Source organism: Magallana gigas, chromosome 4 (assembly GCF_963853765.1).
Source record: "Magallana gigas chromosome 4, xbMagGiga1.1, whole genome shotgun sequence".
Classification (NCBI taxonomy): Eukaryota; Metazoa; Mollusca; class Bivalvia; order Ostreida; family Ostreidae; genus Magallana; species Magallana gigas.
This window is the reverse complement of record NC_088856.1, coordinates 1,633,413-1,644,145: the sequence shown is the minus strand read 5'-3', so window position 1 is coordinate 1,644,145 and position 10,733 is coordinate 1,633,413. Positions and strand designations below refer to the sequence as shown.

At 32.9% G+C, this 10,733-nt stretch overlaps 1 protein-coding gene across 1 annotated transcript; it reads left to right on the top strand.

Annotated features, from left to right (window-relative positions):
• Positions 1-3,908: 3,908 nt before the first annotated feature.
• LOC117682582 (cyclic GMP-AMP synthase-like receptor 2) lies at positions 3,909-8,405 on the top strand. The gene is made up of 2 exons (XM_066080846.1): positions 3,909-4,033; positions 5,777-8,405. The coding sequence occupies exons 1-2, from the start codon at positions 4,011-4,013 to the stop codon at positions 7,113-7,115; spliced, it is 1,362 nt and encodes a 453-aa protein (XP_065936918.1). The 5' UTR covers positions 3,909-4,010; the 3' UTR covers positions 7,116-8,405.
• The last annotated feature ends 2,328 nt before the right edge of the window (positions 8,406-10,733 follow it).

Here is a 10,733-nt window from a genome sequence, read left to right as displayed (position 1 = left end):
TCAGAAATTAGTCCTGACTTTTACCCCATTTCATTTGTAACCAGTAACAAGGCACTGTTTTCTAGTGACAAAAGTAACATAACCTATAACAGAACTGAATCTTTTCTTTCGGCCGGATGGTTTAATTTCATCCAGTAACAATGGTTACAACTAAATTCTATTGATGACAAAAGGTAACAGGTGACGAGCCCCTTTTTCTGTTTAACAGAGTGTCTTATTGTATTTGGTTACAATGTATACAGCTATATTCTCTTGGTGACAAAGGGTAACAGTGGTGACATTCATTTTCATGATTTACAGGGGGAGTTTTTTAAATTGGTTACATTGGTTACAATGGTTACCCTAACCCTAAGCTAACCCTAATCCTAATCCTAACCCCTAACCTTAAATTTACCCTAAACTAACCCTAATCCCTAAACCCTAATCCTAACCCCTAACCTTAAACTTACCCTAAACTAACCCTAATCCTAACCCTAATCCTAACCCTAACCCTAACCCAAACCTTACTCTACTGTAACCCGTCAGTAGTACATCATTCATAATCAATGTTACCGATGCACTGTTACTGGTTACAAATAGAAAGGGGTAAAAGTCAGGACTAATTTCTGGCAATATATGTTATTAATCACCTATTGTCTACGGATTTTTCTGCTTACCCGATTACGACAAAGCTCACGGCGGGTGTGACCGGTCAGCAGAGGATGCTCACCCCTCCGTCGCACCTGGTCCCACCTTTAATTTTTGTAGAGGTACGTGTTTGCTCTGCCCCTATTAGTATTTTTCCTTTGGAGTTTAGATTTTGAACACCGTTTGTCGTCTCAACATTTCATTGTACTGAGTTGTGGTATTATGGTTACCTTCGCAATTATATGAAATCGTTCTGCCTGTGTTAAAAGGCCCTGTCACACCAAGTTGCATTGATTGGGGTTTGTTAATTTTAATGAAAAAAGCGCTTTTTAATAAAGTTTTATACGTTCTATGAAGGATATCGCATGATTGGATAAAAAAAATACAAAGAAGAAGGTACAGTTTCTTTCAATATTTGCCCTAAAATTCAAAAGTTGTTTAAATCTCATAAAAATACACAAGTACACGTACTATTTTGAACAAGTGTGTATATAAAGTACCAAGTTATACATTTTTATCTTGTTTCAATAAATAGTTATGACCTAAACATTTTGGCATATTTCTAAGATTTGGTAAAAACTTATGAAAAATGGCACATTTTCAATAGTTTTTTGAAGAGGAAAATGTGTCCGCAGCTGTCGCCCACAACGAATTTAATATATATTATGTGACATCACATAATAAAGTTATTATGTGAGTTTCATCGTGGGCGACAGCTGCGGACACATTTTTCTATTAAAAAACCACTTAGGAATTGGTGTCTTCTGCTCAGTTTTTTGAAAATTACGGGAAAATGCACTGATTGTGACATCACAATTAAACTTGTGGAAGTCTAATCGGGTAACTTTATATAGATTTTTAGTTTATGGGTATGCTTGTGTAAAGAAACGTTACATTTTAATTTCTTGTGATATCTTTAAAAATCACTCTAAAACAGGGCAAAATATGATTGAATCTGTACCTAGTTCTTTAACTTTTCTTTCACTTAATCTAAAGTTTCACAATATATTAATAGTGCTAGGTTGACAATGGTTTTCGAGGGGTGTCAATTTCAACAGTTACCCTCCCAAACAGGCACTATTTATTTTATTTTACTGAATGTCTTGATTTTAAAGAAAATTTTAATGCTCTTATATAGATACGGCGAACCGTACGTGCATAATTTACGCACATGTAACAATTCGTTGTGTTACCCGTTGCCAAGTGTGTTGCTAACGCTGAAGATAATAGAACGGATTACCAACTACGTCTAAACCAATCAGATTTCAGTATTTAACATGAAAGTATATAATAAAATGATATGACTATTAATTCTGTTATAATTTATAAAAAAAATTAAATGAAACTCGAAGAACAGTATCTTTTCTGCTGTAACATTTATGAGTTGAACATTATATAAATAGTGCCTGTTTGGGAGGGTAAGAGTTGAAATTGACACCCCGAGAAAACCATTGTCAACCGACGCGAAGCGGAGGTTTACAATGGTTTTTGAGGGATGTCAATTTCAACTTCTACCCACCCAAACAGGCACTATTTATTTTATTATACTGAATGTCTTAATTTTAAAGAAAACTTTACTGCTTTCATGTAGGAATGACGTGAATTCTATGGCAAACAGTACGCGCATAATTTACGCGCATGTAACAATTCGTTAAATTGTGTTACCCGTTGCCAAGTACGTTGTTAACGCTGAGGGTAATAGAACGGATTATCTATTGCGTCTAAACAAATCAGATTTCAGTAGTTAACATGAAAGTATAATAAATTCTATTGACTAATAATGCCAAAAGTATTGGACACAAGTTCTAAAAACTTAGATAGTCCTCTCCTTGTTGTACATAATATATTACAATGTCATGCAATGCCAGTTAACATTTATATCAGTTATGGTAATGAGATAGAAATAATCAAATCACTAGTTTTGAATGCTGTAATACAGTGTAAATCTAGAATTAGAATTAGACTGGATAAGAAAATTATGCAAATTCATTTAAATAATATAGTTAAATCGTCCACACTTCTGTATAAATGTGTGAACTTCTTTAAATATTTTTACATTTTCATCATAAGACAAAGTTGTGTCACCCCAAAGTATCGAATGCACATCAATTATATTCAAAAAGTTCAACGATAAAAGATCATACATAAATGATTGTCTAATAATAATGAATTAGAAAGCTTTGTAAAATCACTGTAGTTTTGGTTCATTGAGCATTAAACACGAACACAATGGGATGGCTATTATATTACATTGATAAAGATCGTATTTGAAAATACAATTATGCCTTAATTTTGTTTGAATTATATTTAAAAATCTTTTCCAAAGGGGAAATACTTAGAAAGCTTTGTAATATCACTGTAGTTTTTTTTCTTAAAAATACCTAATGAGGTAGCGCCCCTTATTTGTATTAGTACTCAGACTATTCTACATACAAATAGTGTCAGAAAAAAACGACTTCTTAAAAGCTTCTAATCTAGGCAAAGAGTATTTGAGGAATTTCTAGTATTATAGTGGGAAGTGATATTTCTAATTCCAGGAGTTACATGTATATCTTTCAAATAAGAAGGAACACGATTATTATGAGTTTTGAACATAGTATATAATTTAAAGAGGTCTCGTCTCATTATTAATGGTTCCCATCCTGTTTCCAAATATAGAGAATTTCTTGAAAGACTAAGATTTATACCCGGTTGAAACACCAAAAGAATTCAACATTTTAATGTTTAGTACATTTAATAGAAAAAACCTAAGAATTGCTGAAGCATTAATTAAATACGTTTCTTTTTATGTTTTTAATATATCTTGCAAATTTAAGACTTTAAAAGAAATTTAAATCCCTGTACTAGTCTTAACCAATCTTAAATATAATAAAAGAAAAACAATAAACAGAATTTTATGAGTATTAAAAAGCAATAATTTTGAAACATAGCGACGAACGAGTAAAAAAAAGTCTTTCGGTGTGTTAAAAATATCTCTATTTTGAGTAGGCTGAAGCCATTAATTTCATTTTGTGAGATTTCTTTGAGTCAAAGTTATGTAAAAAATTATTGAAGTGTAGAAATGTAACGTTTTTATACGTTGGACGCCTGAAAAAAAAAATCATTTAATTTTACTATCTCTGCAGTAACTCTTTGGTTTTACAAAAGTTTTAAATTCATTCCTGCTTAAATAAAAATAACTACATAAAATAAAATCTATTTTTTGCTAAAATTTGCTAAATTCTGCTCGCTAAATTTTTGTTGCAGGAATAAGGATGTTCGCGCTCGATCTGTTGAATACGCCTCGAGTACAATGCATGAAATTGAAAATTACCAGGGACGTATATATATATACTAACACACGTCCCTGAAATTACCATAGCATTAATATTGTCCAACTTAAAATGGAGTCTCTCCACCAAAGAATGTAAGTGTATAAAATCTTGAATTATATTTAAAATGTAGACAGGTAGAATAGATTAGAAAAGAATAGAATGATTTTCGATTTAAGGTAACTCCATACTCCTAAAATTCTCTGATGAAAGTTGAAAAACAGAACTGATTTCAACTAAATAGATTTAAATTTCATCAATTATTAGAAAAAATATACATGTCATCACACTTTTTGAGATTTCAGATAACATAACTTAAGCGTATTTTAGCATCAGAAAACCGTACTTCTTTGTGAAAAGTAAAATCTTTTTGGACAGAAACTCGTTTATCGTTTTTGATTTTATTGTCAACTGTGTCAGAAAACTAAAACTACAAATATATTTTAAAATTAATCGTTGGGATATGAAAAATTATAGAATTTTGGCATATATCTGAGAAAAAAATCAGAAAAAGAGTTATTTCCCCTTAGCATAGAAAAAATGTATAAAATATCAAAGATGTATGACATCACAAAACACTGGATCTACTTTAATATTAAAAATGGACAGTTGGAATAGAATATAGAATTACTTTCCAAATCAAGGCCTCAATGACATGACATACGAGCTGGCACCCGACGTAACAAATATTTCTCTTTATGATAAAATTGCTTACTTTTACAATATTGTACTATTCCTTTCTGGTCACAAGAATTGAATAGAAGTTGAAACAAAATGAAAGTTAAATAATACCCATAAAAGGGAAATTCCCATGCTTAAAATAGCATAACGTTTTCAATGATATGTATTAACTATGATATGTAGTAACCAGGTGCATATAAAAATCTGATAGTACTAGTTTCTCGCGTATCTTTTTGGGCATAGTCTCCTTGTATCATATAAAGTACCATAGTAGAGAGTTTGTGACCCAAACAGTACACAGGTACAACCCGGGGTCTGAAAAAGATTGACTTACAAATCCGTTTGTTTTTGTGACATCCTTGTACATGTATATATATTTGTCATTTTGGATCTTAAAACCAAACCGGGAACCAGCTGTTGTTGAATTATTGGTGAAATTAATATTTTATCGATTTATCTGGCCTTGAATAAAAAGCAATCAAAAATGGTAACACAGTTAGATGTATATATCGTCTTAATTAAGCAGCTAATGATATATTCTATGTAAATGAACAGCAGAATAAAAACTCAAACTTTTGCAAAATATAAGTGCACTGGGATTTAACAACTAAGAACACAAAACACAATAGCCATACACACAATACCTATATATATACACACACATCAGACTTATTTAGCCTGTCACTATACCCAGTCTTTTAATAATGTGAGTTTAATTTCTTGTAGTACCTGTTGTAATTAATATTCATAAGTATATAAGCTACCCGAAGTTATAACATGTAATACCATCTTGACAGCTGTATGTACACGAATTGACAATTGTTAATTCGCTTATTCACTCAAACAATTTATATACAATGGTACATGAGGTATTGAATTTAAAGAAAGTTTTACGTAATTTTATAATACAACATATTAATACAAGAGTCAGTAAAAAAGAAAAAAACGAAAGAGAGAAAACGGGCCCTTGGGTCGCAAACTCTCTACTACGTTTTTACAAGAGGACTACGCCCAAAGACATGTAGAGACCACCCTAATTCCTTTGATACTTTTAAATATTTTAGACTTAATGAATAAATTAGCTATTTGTTAATAAGAATACTGTGAAAGAGAAAAACAGATTGTAGCTGTCAATGTTTATGTATTGGTATTGACAGGTGTGAGGGACGGCAGCACATGTCTGAGTCAGTGTTTGTGGGAATGTGTGGGATAGTGGGGACCTCACAACAGGTGGCTATCAGAAGGGAGACCATAGATGTCAAGGAGATGGTGGAGAGACGACTGGCACGTCATAATGGGGCCATTACGATGATGAGTGGTAGTTACAGAGAAGGGTTCAGATTGATTGGATCAGATATTGACTGGATGTTCTGGCTAAACGACCACCAGGTGATCATGGACAAGTCTCAGTCTGAGTATTACAACACAGCCAATACAATCGTGATTCTCTCTGACAGTTCTGAGAGTCCACCAGGATTCACCTTACTTCAGTTACTGACACCATCAAGATACAGAGAAGTCCAATCAGCATGTGTCAGAATGAATGACAGAGTCTATATATCTAGTTCTATATACAGACAGTTAACTTGTTCAGCAACTCATCCTAACTCTACTGTACATGGACCCTGTGCTAGTGGTGATATAGCAGGGAGAGTAGAATATGACTTTGCCTGGTGTTTTGTTTGTGACTTTTGGCCTCCGTCTGCCTCCTCATGGATAGACAGATGTCACTCATGGCCTGATCCTGAAGTTGTTGATGACATTGTCAGAAATGGATGTCACTTTGTAGCAATAGGACACCCATTAGGACCAAATGAAAACCTACAGTGGAGATTTTCTTTTTCTCTGGCAGAATATAAACTTGTGTACTCAATGAACCACAGTCAGTTTTTGACATACGGATTGTTAAAATGTTTTTTAAAAGAAGTGATCAATCAACAATCAGAAGAAACCAATAAACTGTTGTGTTCCTATCACATGAAGACAACTGTTTTTTGGGCGATTCAACAAAACACACTATTTCACTGGTGTCCAAAAAATCTCCTGGCTGGTTTTTGGGTCGGCTTTAAACTTCTCCTTAAATGGGTGTATGAGGGGATCTGTCCAAACTTTTTCATCCCACAAAACAACCTGTTTCTGACAAAGGTCCATGGCTCAGCACAAAACAGATTGTTTCTACAGTTACATGAATTGTACAAGAAAGGTCTAGTCTGTCTGTTACAAAGTTCCTCTATCAGATCTAACATCATTGATGTCCTGTATAATCCTAGACTTTCAATTTGTACAAATGAGAATGTAATGAGGTCTGAAGTTGATTTTGATCTAGAACTCGTCAAACAATGTGTTTTAATTGAGTTTCCTATCACAGACTTTCGTTTACTTTTAAAAGCTATAAGAATAGTAGAGCAGTTGATAAATTCTCCTCTGCATCGGTATCAAGATGCCATTTTAAGAAAATTGTCATCCTCAATCTTTAATCATACTGCATTTATATAACATAACATGTACACTATCGCAGTTGTTAACAAACATGTATATATTGCTGACAAATTATCCTGTCTCATGCTGAAATTAACAGCCAAGTTTGGGTGTATATCCGATATGTTGTACATTGCCATGTATTATTACAAGACACTCAGATACAGGGACGCTTTATCTGTTATAGAGATGACAAAAGTCAAGTTAGCACAGCCATATCTGATGTATATGGTACGTGTAGACAGAGAGAGGTATACTGAGGCTGTAGGGGGACAGTCCTGGTCTACAAAGATCAGACAGGCTGTAGCAGTGGATATCACACTTCTCAGTGAAATCTGTTATATCAGTGAACTAATACCAGAACAACAGTCTGCTCTACAGAACAGAGTGCCTTTATTAGTTATCCCAGTGTTTGTAATGTTACACTTCCTAGAGTTCTTGTGTTACAGACACATTGATACTTCATTATCACAAGCAGCTCTAGATGAGCTACAGGTCCTAGTCCACCATGATCAGGGACTGTATATACTTAATAGAGACAGAGAGATCTCCTGGGAGATCCTGGGGATCTGTCAACAGATCACAGGGAACCTCCAGGCTGCTCTATACTCATACCAACAGTCACTGATCACACAGCATCCATTGCACGGAATACAAACTGCTACACACAGGAGAATACAGGGTGTGATTCAGTCCGTACAACTACAGTAAATAAACACTATGTCTTGATTGGAAAATAAGAACAAATTTATGCTGGGTATGAGTAATTTCCACACAGAAAAATAATCATGTTCAGGGGGACATCTCCAGATTAACATTACTAGAAACATCAATATTTATATTTGATCAGTGCAAAGTGGTTTAATATCAAGATATGTTGCTACTATTATTGTACATGTGCTTATGGTAATTAAACAATACCCAACTCAACAAATTATTTTAATCATAAGTTCACATTGAAAAGTTATTCAGAATTATTTCAGTGATCCTCAATTTTTTTTTCATGTTTTTGTTGCAATACATGTACTTAACAAAAATCTATAAATAATATAGTGATTCCCATTGTATTACCGGTATATGTATTTATAACATAATATCTACATATTAAAAGAATCATCGTCATTCTTTAAAAATCCACTTTATTTTATTTGTTTTGTTTTTTTGCCAACGATGAAAAATTAGTTCTTAACTACCGGTACATGTAGTTTTAATCGGTTTGTTTGCTTTCGAATGTACAAACCTTAAGTTTCAAATGCATTGTTACATGTAATGTCAACTCTAACACCTAAAATAAATATTGTAAAATCATTTGTTGTTGTCTTTCTAAAAATATTTTTGATGATGAATAAAACTTTTGCACAGACCACATGAACTGTCCTCTGACTTCCAAATATTATACTTAAATGTACATGTACATGGTAACCTTCACCACAGACACCTGACGTTATCTATTTTTCTCAAAACTAAAATATAGGCTTATATCCTATATCTACATTGTATAATGTATTATTAGATATAGGGTACATATATGTACATGTATACACAAAAACAATGTGTATATTTTTATTATGAGAAAAATATACAACACCAGGTGCCTGTGACTTTCACATATAGTTCTTCTATGTAATGCATTGATGGACAAAAACAGCGAAGTTATCCCACTTCTTTAATATAAAAAAGTAGAAAAAAAATTAGAGAAAAGGAGAAAGTGAGGTCTATATAAACAATAAAAATGATTTAATGTTGATAAATGGACGCCGATTGTGAATATTTTTTCTACAAACTGATTGCTAGTTTTATAACTAAAACAAGAGGCCAAAGAGCCATATTGCTCACCTGAGCAATAATATACAGTTGTTGACTGGGTTCAAGGGCAATAGTTGATCTGTCTGACCGGCTTGCAAATTGTTGCCCATGCAAGGCTGAAGGTCGCGGGCAACAGTTTGCGAGCCGGTGCGATAGATCAACTGTTGCCTGAGACACTGTTTTGTTATACCCCTACTAATTTAATAACTCGTTTTCGCGGAATATGACGTCACCAATCAACAGTCTTTTTTAACAGTACTAGTCGATTTTAACAGTTCAAATCCAACAGTTTTAGTCCAACAGTCGAAATGCTGGACTTTTTTTCGTATAGAGTTATATAGTAACTGTTTTACAGGGGTATAACAATAGCCGATCAAATAAGCATTACAGTATCAAATTCAAAATATCTTGAAACTTTAATAGTCTATCTTGCACAAACAGTTAAAATATTTATCCACATAATACTATGGTAAACATGAAGCCCCTTTTGTTGTGTTAGTATTTAAGAGAAAACTTTTCTCCACTTTTTTAACCCCCACTCCCCTCTTGTGATCCCGTTTTTCTCAAGGGAATAATGTTTTGGAATCTGCACAGCCTGTGTTTTCACACAAGTTCCAGCATTTTTCTTTATATATTCCTATGTTAAAAGTTAATATTTTCATTTTTCATCTAATAATTTGATAAGAAAAACGTGATTCTAGTCTTATCTTTGTCAGAAATTCCGCCTCAAAGACTGATACCCTTTGTAAAATGATTTCTAGATCCAAAATTGTCATCACAAATTATCTTGAGATCAAAGGCTTGAATAACAACTCCAGTACTGGTAACGTATTAAGTTATATAGATCTCCTTTATTTTACAATCAAAATGTTCAAAAGGATAAGCAGAGGGCTACATGAAACAAGCTTCTAATTATCACATTATAACAAAGAATCCTTCTCAACACAGACCATATTACCAGTTTACTAGACAGATTATGCTACACAGTTATTCTTTTGTCTTTGAGTCCGGTTTCTTTCGACCTTTGCCTCGAGCAGCTCGCTGGGCAGCAAATTCTTCCTTGAAATCTGCATGGTAATCCCTGGGAATAAAAAAGAACAAAAGCCTTTAATCATCTAGTCAGTCAAACCATTCATACACGACAACTTGTACCTTAATCCTGTTCTATCTGAAGTATTCAGAGTCAGACTCACAAATACAGCCATATAGTACTTGGGGAAGGTATATCATGTCAAAAGATCAACTGTTCTTTATATATAAAAAATATAAGATCAATGTTAGAATAAGTAATGACATGTACAAATTGTTTTCCATCCAATGGAATGTCTTAAAAATTTGTTATAATTGTATTATCATCTCATATTTGTCCGTTTTCAGCTGTGTTTTCAAACTTGAAAAATATTTGCATCTGTTATCTGATACACAAAATGTGATATTTACATTTCCATTAAATTCTGTGATCTTTAATTTTGTGATGTTTAAAAATGCCTCTAAATGCAACAACTTATCACTGCATATAAATTTACAAGTAAATTACATATAATAAGTAGTTCTCAAACAGTGATATCGATCTCTATGTTGTCGGTTAAAAAATATATTTCATACATATTGTCAAAACACTATGTTTTTACAATTATTCAACAAAAAGTTGATTTCATTTGAAGAGTTATTTTCCATGGATTATACATGTACATGTATTTTCATGCTCATCGATCTCAACTCAACAGTCTATGTGATAACCAGTTTAAACCGCTTTTATAAAACAGCTGTTCTTGCTGTTACTTATTTACTCCCTCTGTGATCTGCAATTGGTATTGATTTATCTAAGTA

Coding starts and splice junctions, on each gene's coding strand:
- LOC117682582 (XM_066080846.1), top strand. CDS start 4,011: ATGGAGTCTCTCCACCAAAGAAT. Junction 4,034..5,776: donor GAGTCTCTCCACCAAAGAAT/GTAAGTGTATAA, acceptor TGGTATTGACAG/GTGTGAGGGACGGCAGCACA.